The 25,406-nt window shown below is 47.1% G+C and overlaps 1 protein-coding gene across 2 annotated transcripts in view; it reads right to left on the reverse strand.

Annotated features, from left to right (window-relative positions):
- The window catches only part of CDYL (chromodomain Y like), a 93,835-nt gene that overhangs the window by 25,209 nt on the left and 43,220 nt on the right, over positions 1-25,406 (reverse strand). The window contains exons 1-2 of one of the 2 annotated variants that reach the window (XM_043908628.1): positions 11,050-11,268; positions 7,971-8,637 (exon numbers count right to left, since the gene is read on the reverse strand). In XM_043908628.1, the coding sequence (XP_043764563.1) occupies positions 7,971-8,637; positions 11,050-11,220 (838 nt within the window). In that variant the 5' untranslated portion in view covers positions 11,221-11,268. Of the gene's footprint in view, positions 1-7,970; positions 8,638-11,049; positions 11,269-25,406 lie in introns of those variants that run through there. The other variant, XM_043908629.1, reaches the window with a different exon arrangement.

Genomic DNA, 25,406 nt, shown 5'->3' on the forward strand with positions numbered 1-25,406 from the left:
GTACCTTTCCAAAACACGCCCGCAACAGGCAGGCTTCCTCTGTGCACACGGGGAAGCAACGCAAATCAAGTCAGTTAGCTGCTGCCTTCTTGACATTAACAGCCGTGTCATCTTTCAAGACACAAAACCACCATCTCAGAATTGAAACCGAGAGTCTATTCAACGCTTAGAAGAGGCACTCTCACACTGATTATTAATGAGGGCTTTAAAGCCCACTATAACTGGATCCTTCGATCAAAGTTCTAAAATCAACAACTTTGATAAGTAGGTGCAGCTGCTATGGAAATACATTTCGGAGGCTCTTCAAAAATTTAAAACATACAATTACCATACGATCCAGCAATTCCCATTTCTAGGTATTTATCTAAAGAGAATAAAAACACTAATTCAAAAAGATACACACACTCTTTTGCTTACAGCAGCATTACTTACAATAGCCAAGACAGGGAAACCATCTAAGTGTCCGTGGGTGAACGGCTAGAGATGTAGGGTTTACACACACACACCCCACCGCAGAATTTACCACAGACACGGAAGCGTTGTGCATGAGGAGCTGTGGACACAGAGGCCGCCGTGAGTTCCCCAGGGGCGTTCACCTGCGTGCAGGGCTGGCACCCCCAACACCCCCACGGTGTTCCTCAAGGGTCAAACCGTAAACAGGTATCAACCACCTTGAGATACAGATGTGTCCATGTCATTACTAGACTTGAAAAGCAGGCTTCAATTTTCATGTGAGCTAACAATATTTTAAAAACCAGATACCTTCAGGCTGAGAAACAGCCACCCAGCATTGGTTTCTTGATTTCAAACCCCAACCACCATGTTGATTCTCCCCTGGGGTGTATGCCAAGCCACGTTATATATCCATGTTATATACAGAAAGCGTTATATACCGTTTCTATCTCATGGTTTCGAAAACTCCAAGTCCTGTACTAAAAGGGAATACTTGGCAGTTAAAGCAACTTCTCATTCATAAAGCAGAGCAGCAGAGCAGTTAACCTGTCATTCTCCGCAGTGACAGCGATTAGGCTCAATGCCAAAGCCTGGAAACAGGGAGCAAGAGGAGCCTCGCTCCCGCCGCACCTCCCCTCTCACAACCCCGCAGGCTCCCGCGGAGGCCGAGGTCAGGGGGCGTCCGGCCATCCTGCGCTCTCCCACCTCTCGTGGTACCTCCGTCTGTGCAAACACCGCGCTGGTGTCTCAGTCCTGCCGCCCCCGTCTGACATGTGACAGGTGGACTCACTCATGGGATGAGATACAAAACCCTTACCCTGTTACCAACATGAAACAATCAAAATCGTGGGCATGCCTCCTAACACACCATGTCTTGTGAACTACTTGACTTGAGGGTTTAATTACAACCAGAGATTGTCCCTGTTAAGGCTCTGATCCCTGTAGACTCCCAGAAATTGCCACGATGACAGCTATCAGCAGAATCAGTCCTGCAGGCTGGAGAGAGAAGGTTGCTGCTGAAAGCGGACCCCCACTCAAGCTGCCAGCCCCGGGGAAGCGAGGGGCTTCCAGACACAGGATGCGTTTCAGGCTCCACGGCCTTCACCCCCGACCCAGACGGAGCCAAATGTTTAATTTCAAAAGCAGACTTTAGGGCTCCTGATCACCCCCACCCCAGGATGAAGCCTGTCCCGGGAGAAAAGGCGCTGAGACTCTCCTCAGGCTGCCGTAAACCCCTTAAGGCAGACACCAGACAGGCCGGTCCATGCTACCCCCTGGCGTGGGAGCCCCGTCCTGCATGGGGCCAGGAGGGCGCGCACACACGGGCTCAGACACAAGATGAGTGTGGCCCCCGGTAAGGCTGACATGGACGCGAAGACTTCACATTTTGAGAAAGTTAAACTACCCACCCCTCTGCCCCCACCCCCTCCCAACAAGTAAGGGATACATTAAGAAAATCAACAGAAAAATGAATGCAAACAGGCAAATGTAGCTTGTGAAACAGTTTTCATGTTTTAAAATTAAAACAATGATTTCATTTTCTACCTTCTCATCAGGCAGATTTATTAAGGGTTGATTAAAGAACAGGTGAATGGGCACCTGGTCTTCAAGTTTGTTTAGAGATGAATTTGCTCCCATCTATCAAAACCTTAGGTCTGCTGTAGCCCTTGCATTCACCCTTGTTCTCAACAGCAAGCGCATAGCCTCAAATGACTCGAGAGGACAGCACCTCTACATGTACATCCATGTGGGTATGAACACACACATGTGGGGCAGGGGGCGGGGAGGGAGTAAATGAGGCGAAACATGGAAAATGGTGAACATACGGACAAAGGGTAGATGTGCCTCCCTTCCGCTGTCTCCCAACATCCCCGTAAGTCTGAAATCATATTTTAAAAAAATAATCAAGTTTACAACTTAAAAAGAAGAGAGGCAGAGATATGAGTCTTAACACAGAAAGTTCTCCAAGACGTGACGTCAAGTGAGAAAGACAAACCCAGGAACACTGACGGAGGACGACTCCACGCTGAGAAGTCCAAGCAGACAGAAAAACATCTGGAACGACACACGGCAAATAGTGAGCGTTCCCTCTGGGGGAGGACGTGGGATTCTGAGGGAGCGGGTGACGGCACACTCTCCTGTTTTGCTCAGCGTACTTGTCAAATTCACAGCATTTGTGTTTAAGACAGGGCGGGGGTTACACTACCTTTTCTGCAGTGGTAGCGTCAATAAAATACATTCACTTAGAAAAAATATAATGCGGTTCTCCCCTAGAGGACGCACCCAGACACAGGCCCCTGGGAAGGCGGGTGTGCAGGCAGACGGGAGCAGAACACACTGCCACATGTCCCAGTGCCCGAGGCCACGGAGCATCTACAGGCAGAGCCGGACGCTGAGCGGGGAGCGCCCGGGCCCAAGGCCACAGCGCCCCCTGCTGAGAAGCTCGACACTGCAGCTCCGACCGCAGGCGTTACAGAAGACGTTCACGCCATAAAATAACCACAAGCCCTTTAAAGATCGAAGGGCTGGTCACGTGAGTGTGAAAACACATCCAAGACGGATCATAAAAATAAAAACGGAACCTCAGCGGCAGAACCATAAGACAAGCAGGAGCCCACTGACGTCTTTAAAAGACACGCATGTCTGTGCCGTTTCTGGAAGGAGAGAACGGTTAGGAGCAGTTCTCACGGGAGGAGGTGGTGGTGGGATGGGGGAGGCGGGACTTTTACCTTTTTCTTCCCCTTTGGGATGTTTTAATATGTTACAGAAAAACCAGACAGAACTTTTTTGACAACCCAATATTTTATGTCTTCCTGTTACTTAAAAATTTACTGTTAAAATACTTACTAAAAAGCAATTACGAACACCTGAAGACAATTTTAAATCAAGACCGAATAGGAACTAAATCTAACTATAAGAACCTAAAATAAAGTAGCAGACAGTTAGATGAACTGTGTTAGCGGACAGTCACTTCCCATCCTGCTCCACAAAACCACCAAGTCACAGAAAACAGCATGGGACGGCACCGGAACCCCCTGGCGGGCGCCCTGGCCCCCAGGAGTCCAGCTCGGGCGGCGGGACAGGGCCTGGGCAGGTGCCTGGGTGCTGCCGCTGCTCTGGGGACCACGACCCTGAGGACCATGGGCACAGGAGAAGACACCACAGAGTGTGGGAAGAAGAGAGAAACCACACCGTCACTGGGACCCCAAAGTGGGCTCGCTGGGTCAACGCTGCCCGGAGTGCCAGGTATCCCTGAGTGTCCCTAAAAACCCTCGAGGGGCAGCGAGGAGGGGCGTCCCCCAGGAGCAGAGGACAGAGCGCGGAGGTTGGTGGGGGCGGGGCTCCTCCCGAGGGGACCCAGGCTCGTCCAGGACGCCGGGGCCTGTCAGACAGGAGATGCCAACCGACATCTGCTGGTTTCAAAGGGAAACCCTTCGTGTCTCGCCCTCGGGCGCACGTTTAATTGTCTGCTACCGTGTGGCTTCAAACGTCCCCTGTCCTGCAGGCACTTCCTGCAGCAGCCCTGCCAGGACTCTCTGCGCCCCAGTCTCCTGGTTTCTTAACCTCCCTGGGGTTAGGCTCCACTTTCAGCACTTTCGGCACTTATGCAGTAAGCGGCCCCAGGCCGCCTCTGACAAAGCAGCTCTGGGCTTCCCTGACACGCACAGGGGCGAGGACCCACCACCTGTCTCACTTTCTTATCGGAGGACTTTACATGCACCTCTTTGGAAAAAGCACGCTTCCTCCCAGGTCCTTGCTTCGACTGAAAATGCTCATGAGATGGAAAACATGTGGTCTGTTGTGTTTCCTCAGTCATTCTCCTCCTGAATCTGTTGTTAGTAGCTGACTCTGCAACCCCATGGACTGTAGCCCGCCAGGCTCCTCTGTCCGTGGGATTCTCCAGGCAAGAATACTGGAGTGGGTTGCCATGCCTTCCTTTAGGGGATAGTCCTGACCCAGGGACTGAACTCTTCATCTCCTGCACCGGCAGGCAGGTTCTTTAATGATGAGCCACTGTTAGTTTGGACTTAAAATCCAGCTGCCAACCCTACGCTGTAACACTGATAAGGTTTAGACGTCATTAGGAAAAAAAGTTTGCTAATAACCTTTTCTCAAATGTCATACTTGTGGAATGGTGATCAACAACATATTTGAATTCACAAAAGAACAAAGTAATGATAATACAGTTTTTAAAAGCAATTGCTTTTGTAGGATTAATTCACCAGGCAATTAAAAGAGCATAAAAACAGAATCATTAACTTATTAATAAAATAGACTGGAAAGACAGCTGCACTGCCTAAATTTAAAACTTTTTCTATTTCTGAGTAAAGCAACATATTCATCTTTTAAACCTCTGTTTCATACTTAAAATCATCAAAAACTAAACACACATACGGTTAGTCTGTAAAAGTCACTGTGTGTATGTTAAAATTCTCCAGAAACATTTACTCTTTTGGGTAACAGACATTTAAATATCTGTTGTGCTTGGTAGCAAAAATATCCCCCCACACGATTAATGTTTTGAATAGGAGATGGTTCGTTTCCCAATGACTCCACAAGCAGTGCTTCAATTAGTTTCAGAAAAACAAATCAGGGTTCTGATGCAGCTCTAAAATTAACTCTGTGTTAACAAAGTGCAAACGTGGACTAACTCCTCAGAAGGGCCTCAGCCCAGCTTGCTGTGAAAAAGACACACCATGGGCGAGGACAGGCTTTTCTGGAAGGTTCCATGCTCCGGCCCATGCGCCCGCTCCTGCTGAGCACAACCCAGGGACGGGGCCACAGCTCTTCTGCAGCGAGCGCTGGCCCGCCCGACTCACGCCCGCCACACGCAGGCCCAGCTCTGGCTAAGGGGCGTGGGGCGCTCAGCCCCGCGGGGGAAGAGGCGCCCCGACCCCGACGCCCCTGCAAGACGGGCCCGCCGCAGCCCTGCAGACACTCCCGGGGGGCTGCCGGCCTTCCCACCATCTGCGTGGGGGGAGGTTCTCAACCTGTGGCCACTCAGGGGAGCAGGAGCGAAGGGCGCTCCCGGGGGCCCTGGGGAGTACGTCACTCTCACCCCAATCCACCCACCCCCACAGAACAAGATGAAAGGCGTGTGAGATTTTATGCTCCCATGCCCCTTGTGGTTTTAACCACAGTCACCCTTACAGATACTGAAGAAATTTTTGAAATGGTCAGGATTCTGAAAAAAGAAGTTACCAACTTTAACTTCAAACAGAAGCCACGGCACACCTCATGCACAGAATTGAAGGCTTCTGCTGAGGGCAGCCAGCCCTGCAGAGCTGCGCCAAGGGCGGCATGTGCAGACAGAGGGGTCCCTGCCCCGGGGAGGTCTGTGAGGATCAACCACAGAGTCCGAGTCTGCCCGCCGGGACCGTGGCTTCCTAGACCAGTAGAGTGACTGAGTGTGAGTGTGTGTGTACACACCTTCTTCAGTTCAAAGGCTATGCAGTCTCTGTCACAAGGATTCTGTGTGTGCGTGTGTATAATCCAGAGACAGTGCGTGTGTGCGTACCTCTAGCCCGCAGGCTACACAGGCTCTGTCACGATGACTCAAGTTCTTAGAGCGTGTGTGCTGTGTGTGTGTAACCCAGAGCGGGGTGTGTGTGAGTGTGTACCTCCTTCACCCCGCGGGCTACGTGGGCTCTGTCACAGTGACTCAAGTCTGTCCCCACAGCTGGAAAGCAGACACAGGCCATCAGCGTGAACAAACATGGCCACGTTCCAATAAAACTTTATGAAACAGAAATCAGAGTTTCTTATATTTTCATGGCTCATGAAGTATTATTCCTCTTGATTTTCTCAACATCGGAAGATGTGAAAACCACTCTCAGCTGACAGGCCACGTCGCATAGGCCACACAGGGTCTGGCTCGCAGGCCCCGGCCCCCGTCTGCAGCAGCAGAGACGGGCGCAGAGCAGGACCCAGCGTCTGCCACGCAGGAGGACGGGTCTGTCTGCCTGCCTGGCAGAGGCAACCAGCAATGGGGAGGAGAACAAACTGGGAGGAACTGAGAAACGGCACTGACTCCCGCTCTGCCTGAACCCCACAAGCTCTCCGGACTCGACTTCCCTGTGAAGTGGAGCCTTCTATCGGCCACACCAGGTCTCGTCTACCCCGAACCTCTACAGTCCTTCCTGACACCGAGCTCAAGGCCCGTGTCTGAGGGGTCAGCTCTGTAAACGCGCTCACAGGAGCTCCAGGGGAGGCCGAGGGCAGGGAGGGGTAGAGCACCCAGGCGAAGTACGTGTCGGACAAATACCGGCAAGGGACCGCTACTGTGCAAAGGGGACCCCGACTTCAGCCTGTCCTCCTCCCTGGGATCCAGGGCCCGAGACCTAGCCGGCGGGACCCACCACAGCGAGCGGGCCGAGCGGTGTCTCAGGGGAACAGAGCTCCCCACACCACCCCTGCGTCTTGTTCCGCACAAGTCCACTGAGCGTGGGCTGAGAACACGCACAGGACAGAGGCGGCCCCCGTCCTGCCCATGGACGGGGTGGGGGAGCAGTGGGTCCCGGACCAGAGGGGACCAGAGTCCACGAGGCGCGGGAGGGCCAGGCAGCTCCCGGCAGAGAAGAGCAGGTGCCCCGGAAGCAGCGGACGCCCAGCCAGACTCACAGGCACCAGCTGACTGAGGCGACGGTGGAGCAACCGGCCTGGCGACTGGGGATGCCTGTCCTGTTCAAGAACAGACGGGAAGTGGATGGGAGCTGTCGGAGGGCAGGAAGCAAGGGGGCCAGTAAGACAGCCGGGGCAGGGGGGAAGGCACCAGGACCCATGGAGAGGCAAGGCTTACACCAGAGAAGACGCAGTAAAATCTCAGAAGTGGCGGCTCACCAGGCCTGGGGAAGCACTGGGAAGGAAGCCGTCTGCTGACATCCAGGTGTGCGACCCAGGGGTCGGGCAGGCCACAGGGTGACCACCTGAGCTGCACGGTCCAGGGGCAAGAACGACGTAAAAACGCAACAGAGAGCAGCACCCACGCTGAACGGACCCCTACTCTGAAATAAAGATCCCAAAGCTGACTGCTTCAGAGAGACCCCTAAAGTCTCTTATTTATTAGTCGTTGATACCCTCACTGAAAACCGTTTCTGGTTATCTAGATGGCTGAGGACAGTAAGAACTGTGACTTCTAATCAATACTGCTCACACTCTGAAATTTCAGATGGATTCCTAGCATGAGACCCAGTGTGTTTAGATGCATAAAAGTAGAAAGGAAAGAAATGCCAGCCACGACCTACCTAGAGGGGCGCTGTTTAAACGCAGTCAACGCAGTGGGCCAGCCCGTGGGCAGCTGACTTCAGAGGCCGACGCTCCAGCCTTCCAGTAAACAGATGAGGGGCTGGTGAGCTCTCTCCAGGGCTCCCAGACTCACACCTGCTCTGCTGGGAGCAGGGCCCGCGGAAGCCCCTGCGCTCAGGCCGGCCAGGCCGCCTTCCGGGGCAGAACCGTGGTGGTGAGGGGGCGCCCCCTTCCGCTCTGCCCCTCCTCCCCCGCCCCAGCGCATCACTCACCTTTCCCATTCACGGCCAGCCCCGTGGCCATGGCTGCCGTCACGGGGCCCGAGGCCTGCGGCACCAGCGGGTGTATCCGGGGCCGGCTCCCCATCCGCGCCCGCTCCGCCCCCGGGCCCAGCAGGGCCCCGACCGGCTTCTCAGCTGCCGCCTCTGGGGCCGCTGTGTCCTCCGGCCCCTGCTCCACGGGGTCCGGCTTCTCGGGGCTCTCGTCCTGAAAGCCGTCCACCGCGGTCCTGCTCTTGATGGGGCTCTTGGGCACAAGGATCTTGATGCCCGACCGGGCCAGGTCCATGTTCTTGCGGGTGGCCAGGCCCGGCGCGGGGCTCTTCCGGAACTTCTGGCTGGAGGCAAACAGCGGGCTGCTCTTGGCCTCGTGCTCCTTGCCCACCACTAGGGCCTTGGGGGCGGCCTTGGAGAAGCTGCTGTTGGTGGACCTGGAGATCTGCTTCCGGGCATTGTTCGGGGAGGTCCGGCTGGCTCTGGAGAAGGTGCCCTCCTTCTGCTTCTCGCTGTGGCGCCGGTTGAAGTCATGGATGTACTCCTCGCAGTTCACCAGGTGCTGCTCGGGCTCCCAGGTGTCGTCCTCACTGTCGTAGCCTTTCCACCGAACCAAATACTCTGTCTTCCCTTTCTTGTTTTTCCTCTTGTCAACGATCCTTTCAACCTGTTTAGAGAGGAAAACAGAAAATTATGAACGCATCATCTGAAAAATAAACTGTGAGGGTAACTCATAATAATGAAACATCAGTTCAGTCCAGTCGCTCAGTCCTGTCCGACTCTTAGCAACCCCACGGACTGCAGCACGCCAGGCCTCCCTGTCCATCCCCAACTCCCGGAGCTTACTCAAACTCATGTCCATTGGGTCAGTGATGCCACCCAACCATCTCATCTTCTGTCGTCCCCTTCTCCTCCCACCTTCAATCTTTCCCAGCATCAGGGTCTTTCCAAATGAGTCAGTTCTTCCCATCAAGTGGCCAAAGTATTTGAGTTTCAACTTCAACATCAGTCCTTCCAATGAACACCCAGGACTGATCTCCTTTAGGATGGACTGGTTGGATCTCCTTGCAGTCCAAAGGACTGTCAAGAGTCTTCTCCAACACCACAGTTCAAAAGCATCAATTCTTCAGCGCTCAGCTTTCTTTATAGTCCAACTCTCACATCCATACATGACTACTGGAAAAACCACAGACCATTGTTAACAAAGTAATGTCTCTGCTTTTTAAATAAGCTGTCTAGGTTGGTCATAACTTTTCTTCCAAGGAGAAATGGAACATCAAAAACGATAAAAATTGTTAACAGGTGATGTAAATGGCTGACCCCTCTGGAGCCAACCTGCCTAGAAACAGAACAGTAACACAACACTCAAGGTTTTAATGGTTTTCCTAAGATGAAGTCAAAGTACTAAAATCTTAGGCTCAGGATGTATGAACGTGCATTACGTCGGTCATTTTTTTGGTGTGATTCAAAGGGGCCTCTCTCTTCACTTTTTACAATGAACCCTGACCAGCTGAGCCAGTTTTCACAGTCACAACTGGCCAGGGCCGGGCATCACCAGCCCTCTGCCTGGTCATCGTGGTGCCAGCAGCAGGTGCTCCAGACGCAGCACAGCTGTGGTCTATGCCAGGTGGTCTGCACCAGCCCGCTGAGGAAACAGGGTCTGCACTGCAAGTATCGCTCAGAAACACTCGGTTAAAACCAAAACGGTCAACAGAGGACCTAATGCTTTCTTGGTAATCGGGTTATTTACCTTTCAAACTGGGTTTTAACTAGTTTTAACGCCAACATCTTTAAAGGAAGATGCTGTTAATCTTTGAATTTCACAATCAACACATCCCACAACAATTCATGCACCCTTGCCATGAAACATATTGCTATTACCATTACTGTGACAAATTCCACCACCTTAATTAATGCCCTACATGTTAGTAGGGGACTGCCTATGACTCATGTGAACAAAATATATTTAACATAAATGTCTCCCAAGTTTTGCGGAAATACTTAGAATCTGCTGTTATCTCTCTGGTCAACACAGAAACCACCAGCCCACTTCCCCAGTGGCAGCAGGCACTTCATCCCTTGTAGGAAGAGGCCTCAGCCACACAGTCGGCCAACTCTTTAATTAAGGACATAGGTCTGAGCCACCATCAAGGTCTTCAGCAAAGACACAGGTTAGGGCAAATGACAACGGTGTACCTGGTTCTCCAGCATTCCCAAACAGCAAAAGCTGAGTGCAGCCGGGGACACCTCCCCCAGCATCTCCCCTATTGTCAAGATGCCCCCCAAACCCTCCAGTGTATCTACCTGGGGCACAGAGAATCAAAGCCCAAAAACTACAGAAACTTTAGCCACCTGACACAAAAAGCTGACTCCCTGCAAGAGACACTGATGCTGGGAAAGACTGAGGGCAGGAGGAGAAGGGGACGACAGAGGATGAGATGGTTGGATGGCTTCACTGACTCGATGAGCATGAGTTTGAGTAAACTCTGGGAGTTGGCGGTGGACAGGGGAGCCTGGTGTGCTCCACTCTAGGGGGTCGCAAAGACTCAGACACGACAGAGCAGCTGAATAACTACAGAAAAGCCTGAAGCTAAATACACGTTACTGCTTCTGTGCGACAAGGATGAAGGGTGAAGAAAGGCCCTGTTTCAGGCCCAGCAGAGGACCCCCCATCACACCAGCCTCATGCCCGCTTGGTGGGCCCACAGAGTATGCACGGCAGGGCATGGAGCTTTCAAAGTGGCTTTTCTCTCACTCCTTTGCTTGTGAAGAGTTGTGTTTAAAGGCGTAAATATTTCCATTTGAAACATGTATTTCTGGAAAATTCCACGCAAATCAATTTCATGGCAGAAATAACTTAAAAAAGTTTTAAATACAAGGGACTAAAGAGATTATCTTGTAAAAGCGAACTATGTTTAATATTTCCTTTCTGTGTCAATTTCTACCCCAGAAGCATGAGGGAGGCTGACCCAGCGGAGCCCGTTCCCCTCAAGATGCCGCAGGGTCTCGTCAGGAAGGGCGGGCCCTCCCTCCGGGACCATCAAGGTCTACCGGATCCCCACAGCTGGTCCCCCAGGACCTGGGCAGCGCTGTGTGTGAGCGCGGCGGTCAGGCGCTGCTCGGACACCGACAGAGGCGGCGGCAAAAGGCGCAGCCAGGAGACCAGAGCTTGTGAGAGGCCATGCGGGCCTCCAACCACGGCGCTCCGAACACGACTCCACTCATGGACACTAAAGCTGGGATTTATCATTTCACGCGTTCCCTAAAAGATGACGCATTGGTTTTCCTTCAACTATTTAAAACCCGGAAGGGCCCCGGCACGCGACCCAGCAGCAAAAGGAAGGCGCGAGGGCCCCGAGTGCGCATGTGCAGCTCTAACTCTCGCAGGGACGCGGCGCTCAGGGCGCAATCTCGCGCGACTCCACCAACTCTCGCGTGGGCGTGGCGCGTGCAGACGACGCGTGCAGCTGAGGCGGGTACAGGGACGGGCCGCGCTGGGTGAGACACAGGGTGGGCCAGTCAGGCCACCGCCGCCTCGGGCCCCTCACACCAACTTCACACCAACCCGGACATGTCCCCCTCTTCAAGGACAAACGTCCTCCCCCCTCATGAAAGCTTGAAGGCAAAGCGTTTTCATTCCTTCTCTGGCCGAAATCATCTCCAAGAAGGCACATCACCTGGATTCAACAATATTTTACTAGAAGCCCGAAGCTATTTCAGAGCACTTCTGTGGTGAGGAATATCTGATCACAAGACAACGCATGAAGAAATCTTTCTTTGGGTTTTCAGTCCCTTCCTCTTGAAATCCACCTCATAACTGGTTCTGACAGCTAGTATCGACGCACTGTCTTTCCTAAAGCGTTAATATATACCAAGTATCCACTTCTAGTTACAGAATTTCAACGCAAAAAAATTTTATAAGACAAATTCTTCATAAAAGTACAGAACTGCAGACAAAGGTTCTTGTTGTTAGGATTTCCTTCTAAAACTCAATCTGCAAAATCAAAATGTGAAAGAAGTAAAGCCAAACCTTCCTTAACACAGCAAAGTCCTCTGACAGTTGACAGAGCAGTAGAATTAATAAAAAACGGTCATTCCAAAACCCAGCCCACTTTCACCGACCTCAGAGCACACAGTAATCAGGGCCCAGGAATGAGCTGGGATGGGCTGAGGGTTGCACAGGACAGAAAGAAAACAAAGGTTCTCCGACGGCATGTGGAATCTTACTTCCCAGACCAGGGATGGAACCTACACCCACTGCACTGGAAGTACAGAAGTCTTAACCACTGGTCCACCAGGGAAATCTATATATGAAGCTTTCATAGCAAAAGTAAGACATCATCTTTGTGCCTAGAGGTAGGCAAAGGTGTTTTAAGTCATAAAAAGCAATAACCATGTTAGAAAATCGGTAAGCCAGACTTCATCAGAAAATAATGTTGAGAAAATGTATAAACAAGCCACAGGTTGGAAGATAATATCCAGAAAAAGTATCTCCAAAGACTGGTCCCTAAGACTACTAAAGAATCCCTTGAGTTCAATAATGAAAAGACCAAAATGTAATTTAAAAGTGGGCAGAAGATTTAAGCATACATTCCCAAAAGAAGATACCTGAATGCCTAGTAAAACACATTAAGAAGGGATGAACCCTCATGGTTCATGAGGAAATGCAAATAGACAATGCCATACCACTACATACCCATTAAAATGGCTAAAAAGAAAAAAACACCAAGAAGGTACAACTGGAAGATTCATACACACACTGTCAGCAGGATTTTAAAATGGCACACCCATTTTGGTAAAAGGTCTGTCAGCATTTTATAAAACTAAACAAATACCCACCCTATGACGCAGCAATTTCAATCATTACTTAGCCAAAAGGAATGAAAACATACATCTACAAAAAGACTTGTACAAAACTATTTATAGAAACTGTGTTCATAATGGACCCAAACTAGAAATAGTCCATGTTTGCAAGTCACTGGACAAATGAGTATGTACAATAAGCTCAGCAAAAAGAAATCAAGTAGTGATACACACATATGGGTGAGTCTCAAAACCTTACACTGAATGAAAAAACCTTCCTTAAAAGACTGCTCATTGTATGATTCTATTTAAATGAAAATTCTTGAACAAGCCATTCCCCTCCCCCCCAATCCCACCGCCACTCCCCGCCCCTATTACTGAAAAAAAAAAAAAAATGTTCTTAGGGAACTGACTGGGAAGGGGCATCAGCCAGCCTCCTGCCTGGGGTGATACCTTCTAGCTCAGTGAGACTTTGGGCTGCACTTTGTTGAGGTATATGCCTTTGTTGAGGTCAGCTGTATAGTATTTAGGACAATAATATACTCTGACTATAGTTTACTATACTAGACTATGACTGTCACTCTAATGGCAGAAAGTGAAAAGGAACTAAAGAGCCTCTTGATGAGGGTGAAGGACGACAGTGAAAGAGCCAGCTTAAACTAAATATTAAAAAAACTAAGATCATGGCATCCAGCCCCATTACTTCATGCAAATGGAGGGGGAAAAGGTGGAAGTAGTGATATATTTCCTCTTCTTGGGCTTTAAAATCACTAAGGATAGTGACTGCAGCCATGAGATCAGAAGACGTTTGCTTCTTGGCAGGAAAGCTATGACAAACCTAGATAGTGTGTTGAAAAGCAGAGACATTGCCGACAAAGGTCCGTATAGTGAAGGCTATGGTACAGATGGTGAAAGCTGGACCATAAAGAAGGCAGAGCGCCAAAGAATTGATGCCTTTGAACTATGGTGCTGAAGAAGACTCCTGAGAGTCCCTTGGACAGAAAAGAGATCAAACCAGTCAATCTTAAGGGAAATCAACCCTGACTACTCATTGGAAGGACTGATGCTGAAGTTCAAATTCCAGTGTTTTCATCATCTGATGTGAATAGCTGACTCACTGGAAAAGTCCCTAATGCTGGGAAAAGTTTGAGGGCAGATGGAGAAAAGGGAGTCAGAGGATGAGATGGGTGGATGGTATCACTGATGCACTGAACATGAACTTGGGCAAACTTCGGAAGATGGTGAGGGACAGAGAGGCCTGGCATGCTGTAGTCCATGGGATCGCAGAGTCAGACACGGCTGGGCAACCGAACAACAACAGTACTATTTAAGTGTTTATAGTATTTAAGACTGTCAGAAAAATTTACATCAATAGAAAAAAGCCATAAACAAATACGGAATTCAAGTTAATCAACTGCGTGCTAAATGAAGTCTGTTAGTGGGGAGTGTCCTGATGTGGGCACTTACAATGTGCCGATGGACAGATGGCAGGATGACAAGTAGATGCTCAGGGAACAGGCTGCAGTGGGCCTATGAATGCTCACTATAAAATCTTTTCAACTCACATGTTTAAAATTTGTCATTAAAACATGTTGAGTAAAAAAAAGTCAATATTCATTCTTGATTTTAAAAATGCAAAAATAAAGGAAACTACAATAACTGTTAGGAAAAAGCAAGGAAGTTCAGTAGCCACAGAATTAAAATCAATGAAGGTCAACAAATGTTTTTAAATTAGGTATTTTTATGTAGTGGTATTAAATAAAACTGATAATTTTAAATCTCCATTTACAATATAACCAGAAAGCAAAATATCAGAAATACATTTAATAAAACATCTAAAATATCTATGCTGAAAATGACAAAACATGACTGAGAGAAATCAAATACCTATAAATGGAAAGATACACCATGTTTATAAATCAGCACTCAGCATTTGTCAATTTCTCCTAAATTGAAACACAGATACAACAGAATCCCAATCAAAAATCCCAAAGCTCTTTTATATAAATTGACAAATTAAAATTTTGTATGTCAAACTTAAAAATCTAGAATAGCCAAAACATCCTTGAAACAGAAGCACAAAGTTGGAGGGCTTATATTAGCTAAACTTAAGAGTTACCATAGGGGCTAAAATTAAGACAACAAGAGTAAATGCCAATGAGGATCAAGACAACTGGAACTTTCACACATGCTGGTGTTTAATGCTAATGCACAGAAAATCCACTTAAACAGAGCTGACCGATCAGCAGGGGGAGCTCTCACCCCTGCATCCATAGCAGAGCAGGGGAGGAGAAGACTCCCCTTCTTCCCGCCAGGAATCGGCCAATGAGAAGCCAAGGCTCTGTTTACCAGGCCCGCCCCCTCACTTGTTCCCTCTATAAAAGCTGCTCCTTCCCTTGAGGACCAGACTTTCAAGTGGGTGCCACAGATGGGACCCTGAATTGTAATTCTCTGCTGATCCTGGATAAATCCATCTTTGCTAGAGAAATACCTGGCTATTTGCTTCAGGTCAACATCAGCAAGTGTGGAAAATTGTGCAACGGCCTTAAACACATACCTACCTCAGCAATTCTGCTCCTACATATCTACCCAAGAGAAAAGGGAACATATGTCCATGGACAGACCTGTAGGAGAAAGGGCACAGCAGCTTCATCCTAACAGAAACAGCTGATGCAAGTGTCCATCCACAGGAAAGCGTTTGAACGAAACAAGGTATGTCCACGCTTGAACTGCTGCCCACAACAAAACGGCACAAGCACCAACTTGTGAGACACAAGTGAATCTAAACGTCATCATTTCCAGTGAAACGAGGCAGCACACCACGTGAGGCGAAAGCAACACGTGGTGAGAAATGAGCCCAGCGGTGTCAGCGGAGATGGACTCCAAGAAATAACGGAGTGGACGACCAAAGATGGTGGCGGGGGCAAAGAGAGAGCAGGCGGGGGGAGAGCCAGGCACCTGGAGAAGGCACATGCTCCACCCCTCAGAGCCAGGCCGGGAGCCCTTGTTTACACAACACACTGCCACTCACACTGCCAGCTCACTCTGCCACACGCTAACCACAGACACAGAGTCAGTCCTGATTCCTTCAGGAGTGACTGGCTGAATTCTGCTCTGCTACGTCTATCCATTAACTTATTCTTGAAGCAGGCTGGTAGAATGTAAGGATAAAAATTTTGATGGATAAAAATTTTTGATGGCCATGTTTTACAAAGTGCTAAATGCTAAGTTAACTTTCTAACAAAAACAAACATGTTATGATTTAGGCTATCAGCAAATGTGGATTTCCATCTACCCCATGAAAAATGCACAGAACGTCCCATCCTTACTCTCACCTTCCCTCCCAGCGAGAAGACCAGATACTGAAGGTGAAACTGTAGAAATTGTTACTGTCTCCCTTCTCAGCAAGTGATCAGGAACTCAATATGCACACACATTACATGGACCCTGTTTGCTAAAAGTCATAACACTCACCCCAGCCATCCACTTTTTCTTCAAGTGAAAACAGATTCAAAATTTTTAAAGAGTAAGCCCCTTAGAAATTTCACCAGTTAAGTCACATTTCTGGCCTTTTGTTCTGAATAAGAGTAGGATGGTATCTGGCACCAATGAAACCACTTGCTTCTTGCATCTTGACAAACAAACCACAACTTGAACCCAGTCTATATATGTGTGTTGTATAAACAAGAGTGAATCAGAACTATTCCCGCACAGCTGCTACAACTGAAAAACTATAAAAACATATTTCATAACATCTGTATTAGTCTTTGAGGTATTCAGATACCTCAAAATAGAAAAAAAGCATTTCTTATTTTTCACTGACAACACAGACCAAAGATGCAAAATAGAGAGCCTGAAGAAATAATAAAGAAATTCCTGTTCTGAATCAGAATGTTTTACTGTCTGGTTTTATTAAATGGATGGAGACAAAGATGAAATTGTTCAGGAAGTGAGAACAGATAAACTAGGATTTCTGACTTTGAGAATGTTCCTTTTCCTAACAAAATAGCAAAGTTAGAAACTACAGTCCTACAGGCAAGCCTCCATATAGCCTCAATTTTAAGAACTCTCCCAAAGCATTCACTTCTAAACCAACATGTTCCACAAAGAAAGCCAAGCCTAAATGCCAAGACTTGCCAAAATTAAGTTAAATAAGAATATACCAGGTGCCCACGAAGCACTCAGTAAACGTAACATCTGTGACAGACTTCACTGATGCCCTCTGATGAAAATCTTTCTCATAAATGGTAAGCTGAGTCACGGAGAGGACACCTTTGTGTAGAAACCCCCCCCCCCCCCGAGTGTTCCGCTAACAGGAAGGAGTACACCCACCAGAGAAATACCACCACCCTCTCTGGAGGAAATGCAACTGCTCTACAGCCCACAAAAGACTGTGAAACTCTGCACCAACACACGTGCGCACACAGACCCGGACCAATGGCAGACAAACCGTTTAGGAGCCAGAATGTAACTGCTTTGGCCGGAAACCCAAACCTCAGCTCCTGCATGGAGATGCCATGGAAGCCAGGCTGCTCGGCCCCTGCGGTGCAGAAGCGGGACCCGTGCTCACCTCTCCCACCGTAACGTAAGCAAGAGACCATGCAAGCTGAACCGGGGTGCAGACGCGTGTTTGTAAGCACGTGCCCCTTTCGCAAATTTCTCTCTTTTCTGGCTGCGCCAAAGGGCACGTCAGATCATAGTTCCCTGACCAGGAATTGAACTCATCTCCCTCGCACTGGAAGCATGGAATCTTAACCACTGGACCGCCAGGGACGTCCCACACCCGCTTCTGTTTCCTCCAAACCCCATCTAGGGGAGATTGTTTAGGGCAGAGGGGCACTAACAAATAGTATTTCTATGCAGAACCCCAACAGCCTTTGGATGATCATGGAAGGGGTAAGCGGAGTCAACGTTTGCAGACTCTGAGCCTGACAAACCAGTTCTGCAGTCTGCCAAGTAGAGGTTCTGATCGTGAAACCCTGACAGTCTGGCTGCAGGCCCTTGAAGTGGAAGGATTCTAAAATCCAGTCCTGCTAACCAGCGTCAACCCACCTGCCCATTCCACCAAGACGTATGAAGTCCCTGCAACCTGTTGGGTTTCTGCTTTTTCTGAGGGTACAGGAGGAAACAAAAACAGTATTTATTTCTATATCGGAAGTTAAAGTCAAGTGAATGGAGTCAGACTAATTAATAAATGTGAAATGTATTAAATACACATAATTGTGAAGAAGAGAAAAATCACAGAGGATGACAGGGTAACGGCAGAGAGGCTGATGAGGAGGAGGTGATCTGTGGACACCTAGAAGAACAGTCGGCCAGAGGGAACGGGGAACGGCTGACACAGACCCCGAGGGGCGGGCGAGAACCCGCAGCGTGAGGGCAGCAGGAGGAAGGTCGGGGGGACTTGAACGGAGGGAGAGGGGGAGGAGGGAAGGACCAGGAAGGCTGGGGTGCGGACAGAGCTAAGTTTAGTGCCTTACAGCCAAGCTTTATTCAGGGTTCGCTATCAATACAACGGAAGCCATGGAAGGTTCCGGGCAGAAGAATGATGTCTGCTTGCACTTCAGAGCTACTCTGTGGAATTAAGAACGGCAAGGCAGCTGTGCTAATCCCAGCGCGAAGAGGTGTGACCTGGACTCAGCTGGTGATGTGGGAGAAATGGTGAGAAGTGGCTGGATTTGGGCTCTGTTTTAATGGAGCGCTGGTAAGATTTCCTAGTGGGCGAAACACAAGAGAAGGAGAGAAAAACGAAGAAAAAAGGCTAACCAGGATATCTGGCCTGAATAACTGGAAGATGAAGCTGACATTTACTGGGATGCGAGAAGATACAAGAATTCAGCTTTAAACACATTAAGAGGAAACGTGGAAGGTCATGAGACTCACACATCTGGAATGTGAGCTAAAGATAGAAATCTGGAATTTGTAGGAATTAAAAGTCATTAAATCCACGAGATCACGAAGGGAGTTAAGTATCAAGAGAGACGGGAAAAAAAAAAGTTTGAGGACTGGGCCCCGAGACATTCAAACATTTACAAAATGGAACAGGGGAGTCCAGCAGAGACTGCAAAAGAGCGGGAGGAAGGAGAGACGCTGGAGGGGAGCTAGGAAGTGGTGCCCCAGAACAGGTGTCTTAAAAGGTCAGCCCATCACGTCTCATGGTCTTAGCAGATCCAATCAGACCCAGAGAGAGCAAAGAAGAGGTTGACAAATCCTCTCCGTGGAAAAAACTACAAAACTTGGCAAAGTTGAAAAACAACTACTTCTGGGCCTAGAAATCCAACAAAGGCGACCAACAGATTGACGAGCATATACTCATGAAAATCGACTGAAGTCTGTGAGAAGAGTGGAGGGCGGGGACCTTGGTGCCAGCTCCGACACATCAGTGACTCCGCCGCTGCGGGGCTGGCCTGGAAAGTCTGCAGTTTAGCTGTCAAGGGCACTGACGGGACTGGGAGCAGAGGTTAGAAAACCCACGCCAGGAAAAGGCTGCAGGTCTCCTGGCCAAAGGCTGAGGTCCCAGAGGTGGTGGCTGACAGTGGAGGAACAGGCGGAAATTTAAAGGCAGGGCCTGGAAACGAGAGGGGCCCTGAGGGGTGTGATGAACAGACCACATGCTCTGCACACAGTGGACACTCCAGACGGCCAGCAGCCAGCGTAGAGCAAACCCAGGGCAGCCCTGCAAGTTGTCTGGATTTTGACTGCACTCCCGACCCAAACACAAACCCAACGCAGAGGTAAAGACTTCTGGGCTAAAGGGGTCTGACCACAGCCTCTGACCACAACTTGACCACAAACTACACAGACACAGGAGTGACCTCTGCAAAGTCAAGAGGAAAATCCAGGTAAGAGCTGGGTTGGAAGGAGCTGAGCAAAGAAATGCATGGCCACACAACACAAGGCTACAGGATTCCTCAGATTACATTCACAGTGGACTTAAAACACACACACACACACACACCCCTGCAAAATAAAAACAAGAAACTCAGAAAAAAAATTAAAATTCTGAAATACACATAAAACACCAGTAAAGTATGAGTCACACTCAGAAAATAAAACAATAAAAACCATCTCTCAGTTTAACCAAGATTTGGGTTTAGCAGAAAAAGACTTCAGATCAATTCTTTTATATATATATTTTAAAACCTGAAAACACACACACACACCAACCACCTCCAAAAAGAACAATGTTTAAAGAACTCAAGGAAAACATGACAATGATTCGAATAGGAAGTAAAAAATAGACCCTACCAAAATAGAACAAAAATTCCAGAGTTGAAAAATACAGTAAGTGAAATAAAAAATTCTCTAGATGGACTAAACAGCAGATGAGAAGGGAGAAGAATCAGTGAACCTGAGAGACTGACAGACTTTACCCAAAGTGAAGAACAGAGAGGAAAAAAATATTAAAAGGACGTACATAATAAAGAGGACATAAAAAAAAGAGGAAAAACAGAAAAGATACTTTAAGAAATAATGGCTGAAAACGTTTCAAATATGAAAGTGATTATTTACAGATTCAAGAAGCTCAATGAAGCCCAATCAATATAAATAAAAGGAAATCTTTAAGTTAGAGGATCAGCTGTTAAAACTTTTGGAAGCTAAGTCCAGAGAAAATCTTGAAACCAGTAGGAAAATAAGAAGCTAACATGTTTAGGGAAACAACAATAGTTGGCTTTTCATCAGAAACCATGGAAAGTGGAAAGCAGAAGAAAGACATATTCAAAGCACCAGAAGAAAAGCAACAATTCTGTATCCAGCTAAACTATCCTTCAAAAATGAAGGCAAAATAAAAACATTCCAAATAACGATACTGAGAAAATACATTGCCAGCAGAGCTGCCTGACCAAAATCACCAGGGGAAGTTTTACAGGTTAAAAGAAAAAGATTCCAGACAGTGATGCAAAAGCAGCAGAAGAGAGGAGGAGCACTGGAAACAGTAAACAAAGGCTGGTTGGATATGGCTTCTTTTCCCTACTCAGCTTACCAAATGAAACAAGATTATATAAAGCCAATACTGCAACACTGTACACACCTAACATATTAGATATAATGGTGTGTAACTGAAATAGCACAAAGGAAGGGGGAGACAAGGGGGCTTCCCTGGTGGCTCAGTTGGTGAGGAATCCGCCTGCAAGGCAGGAGACCCTGGTTCGATTCTGGGTCAGGAAGATCCGCTGGAGAAGGGATAGGCTGCCCGCTGCAGGATTCTTGGGCTTCCCTGGTGGCTCAGCTGGTGAAGCGTCCACCCGCAATGCGGGAGACCTGGGTTTGATCGCTGGGTTGGGAAGACCCCCTGGGGGAGGGAACAACTATCCACTCCAGTAACCTGGCCAGGAGAATTCCAGGGGTTGCAAAGAGTCGGACATGACTGAGCAACTTTGACTTTCAAGGTAATATTAACCAGAAGTAGATTGTGGTAAGTGAAAATGTGTATTATAACCCTTTGAGCAATCACTAAGAAAATAAAGACATTTTAAAACTCACAGAAATTAATATGATAAAGGCAAAAAATGTTTAACGTAAAAGAAAACAGGGACCTTCCCTGGTGGCTCAGTGGTAAAGAGTCTGTCTGCCAAACCAGCAGAAATGGTTTGGTTCATAGCACATGGGACAACGAAGCCCAAGCCCAAGCCCCACAACTACGGAGCCCACGCACCACAAGGACTGAGGCCGCCTGCCCTGGAGCCCACGCTCCGCAACGAGAAACCACTGCAGTGAGAAGCCCGTGCACTGCAGCCAGAGCAGTCCCCGCTCCCGGCAACTAGAGAAAAGCTCGTGCAGCAACAAAGACCCAACACAGCCAAAAAATAAAATTTTTAAAGTTCCTTAAAAAAAAAAGAAAAAGAAAGGAAGAAAAAAAGGCAGTATAGAAGGAACAAAAACCATGAGATAAACAGAAAACAACTGGGAAACTGACAAATGAAAACCACTTCAATAATGACACGAAATATCATAGAACCAAGCATGCCAACAAAGAGCAGGGCACGGCAGAACAGATTTAACAAAGCAGCTGTCTGCTGTAAAGACATATTCATATGTCTTTACATATGAATATGTAATATTCATATAAATATAAATATAAAAGTAAAGACACATTCTGCTGTAGAGAGATTCAACTTTAGTCTCAAAGTTAAAAAATAAGGCAAAAGAACACGGAAACAGGTGCCATGTCCAGAGTAACCATTTGAGAGTGATTATATTCATATTAGACAAAACAGACTTTCAGTCAAGAAACGTTAGAGATAGAGAGGAACGCTTCGTGATGATAAAAGGTCAGCAGATCAGGAAGACAAGATGACTATAAGTGTGTGCATACACCTGACAGTCCCAATATATGAAGCAAAACCTGACAGAAACCAAAGGCTAAATAGACAAGCCTGCGTTTATAGGTGAAGATTTCCATATCCTACTATCGATAACTGAAAGAATAAAACAGAAAATAAGAAATGATATAGAAAACTGGATGCTGTCATCCAACTCGCCCCACCCAGCATTTACAGAACATGCCATCTTGTAACAGAATACTCATTCTTTTCAATGTACATGTACATGTACTACCACAGACCATATTCTAGGCCCCAAAACAAGCTTCAGAAAATCTGAAAGGGCTCAAGACATACAAAGATATCCTGACCTAGACACATCGTACTCAACTATCAAAAGCTAAAGACAGAGAGAAAACTTGTTCACTGACCACAGGGAATTAAATTTCAATTCTGGAAAATTTCCCAAAATTGACATTAAACAACACACTTCTAAATATGTCCCACTGGTCAAAGAAAAAAAGCACAAGGGAAATTAGAAAGCATTTGGAAGTAAATGAAAATGAAAATGCATCAGAATTTATGGGATGCAGTCAAAGCAGCGCTTAAGAGTAAATTTTATAGCTTTACATACCTATTCAGAAAACAAGAAGCTTAAAAAAAAAACAATCAATAATCTAAGCTTTCCATATTGTAAAACAAGAACAGAAGAGAAATTAAGCCCAAAACAAGCAGATGGTAGTAAACAATAAAGACCTGAGTAGAAATCAATGCAACAGTGGAACAACACAACTACGGATAAAAAGTTGGTTCTTTCAAAAGATCAACAAACTAATATACCATTAGCTAGACTGACCGGGGCGGCGGGGGTGTGGGGGAGAGGAAGAGAGCACACAATTTACCAATAATAGAAATGAAACAGGGACATCACTATGTGACAGAAATTTTAAGGACCACAATGAAATAGTATATAGCAAGAACAACTCTATGCCAACAAACTAGGCAATTCTGATGAAATGGAGACATGCCTAGGAAAATATAAATTATCACAATGGACCTCAGAATGAACAGAGAATCTATACAGACTTACAAGTCAATAAATTACTTAGTAATTTAAAGTCTTCCCAACAAAGGAAAAGCACAGGCTCGGATAATAGCTTCACTTATGGACTGTACAAAATACGTAATGAAGAAAAAAGCAACACTATACAAGCACTGTCAGAACAGGAAAGACCACTTCCCTACTCATTCTGTGAGGCCACTTTTACTCTGACCAGAAAAGCCAGACAAGGACATCATAAAAACAAAGCTAAATAAAAGCAAGCAAACAAACAAAAAAACCCTGCAGGACAGTATTTCCAGTAAGCATAGACACGGAAATCCCAAGCCATAGTCACCAACATATAAACAGGATTAAACACCCTGTCCAAGTGGGATCGTTTCCAAAAATGCAAGGATGGTTTCACATCTGAAAATCAACTAATGTAATACCTTATTAATAGAATAGAGGATAAAAGCTACAGGATCATCTTGATGCCCAGACATGCTCTTTTCTTCATTATGTATTTTGTACAGTTCATAAGTGAAGTTATCTGAGAACCATTTGAACCATTTGACAAATCTTGAACCATCAAGAACCATCTGACAAATATAAATTTATGACCAAACTTAAACTAGAAACTTTCTCAGCTGGGTAAGGAAATCTACAAAAACCTTACAGCTACTGTAACACTCAATGTGAAAGGCTGAAGACATTCCCCTAAATACCCTAGAAACTATACAAGCAAGATGTAAGTTCTCAGCATCCCTACTGACCATCAGACTATAGGTTCTACATAGCACAAAAAGGCACACACACATAGGTCAAGAAAGTAAAACTGTCTCTCTGAAAATGATATGATTCAGTATGCTGAGGAACACTAAGGAATATACAAAATAACCATGAGAACTAATAAGTGGGTCTGGCCAGCTTGAAGGGTACAAGTCCAACATATAAAAATAGACTGTATTTCTATGTAAGAGCAATGGATAATCCAAGAGCAATCCCATCCAACATATCAAAAAGAATAACCTACTTGGGAATCAATGATCCATTTAATGACCAAAGTTCAAAAATTTTACCCTGAAAACTTCAAAATGTTACTGGGAGAAACTGAAGATCTAAATAAATAGGGCTCATCCTGGTCAACGTGAGGCTGACGTTTGCTAATCCGAAAAGGACAAGGAAGCGCTCGACTCTGCTTTTCCTGTCTTTGCCAAGAAGATTTTCTCAATAACGTGGTCTATCTGAAAAGATTTCGTGCTCAAACCATCAGACGCTGATGAGCTGGGAGGAGCTGTCAGGTCGTTAGCACCAAGTCAAAGCCGAGAGCCGCCACAGATAATCTCAGAAATTACTGCTGCAAAACTCTCTTTGAAGCTGTAAGTGAGGACATTGTCTAGGAATTATAAACTAAGGATGAGAAAAATTAAAGCGCTGTCCTGAAGGGAGAACTCTGCACTGGAGGGCGCTGCCGGACGACAGATCCTCAAACGTTGTTGGTGTTCTGCCCCAGAGGAAGGCGGCTTTGGGAATCCTAGCTTATTAGGCCAAGTTTGCAGCTCTGAGCTGACTTCATTGCAGGGAATACCGTTTTAATGGATACAACACTTACTATTTACTGTGGGTTTTGTGTTTATATGGCTGGAGTAAAACAATTAGGGTAAGCTGTTGCCAGGCCGAGCTGGCGTCTTATTTATGAATGGGTTTAGGGTTGCTTTATAGGCTTAAATCAAAATCAGTCCATGCATCCACAAAAGCCTCAACGCACAAACACTGAACATTTCTTTCAAAGCTAGGACATACGGACTGTATCAGGGGATCAGATATAATTATAGGGAAGGGAGGCTTTCCACTCTTCACCCTATAGTGTTGTTTGTTTAACATAACATGAAAACAACAACAGAAGGCCAGACACACGGAGACCCGCTTGGTAACTCGAGACCAGGACTCGGATCATTTTTTGCTCCTGGTTCCTTTCTTGTTTACTTACTAGGGCTTTGAATTATCTAAGAAGGCTTGCTGGGATTTAACGGGGAATATATACTTTGTGCTGGCTGATGGATTCCAAGGAGATGGTCAGGATAACCAGATTCAAGCAGCCGTGCAACCCAGGGGCTGAAAGGTTTGTAAGTGGAGGAGTGAAGTGGGGATAATTCAGCTCTGGCAGGCGCTCTGAGCTGAGCAGACCTGGACCAGCACAGCGGCGACAAACCCGACTCAGTCTAAACAGTCATAGTGATGATGCTTGAGATGTGCTATTTCCCCCCAGTAATCAAAAGCTTTTAAAAATAATCTGCAGGACTGTCTATTCACTCGTTTAATTAAGAA

The sequence above is a fragment of the Cervus elaphus genome, chromosome 7, assembly GCF_910594005.1.
Source record: "Cervus elaphus chromosome 7, mCerEla1.1, whole genome shotgun sequence".
In the NCBI taxonomy this organism is placed as follows: domain Eukaryota; kingdom Metazoa; phylum Chordata; class Mammalia; order Artiodactyla; family Cervidae; genus Cervus; species Cervus elaphus.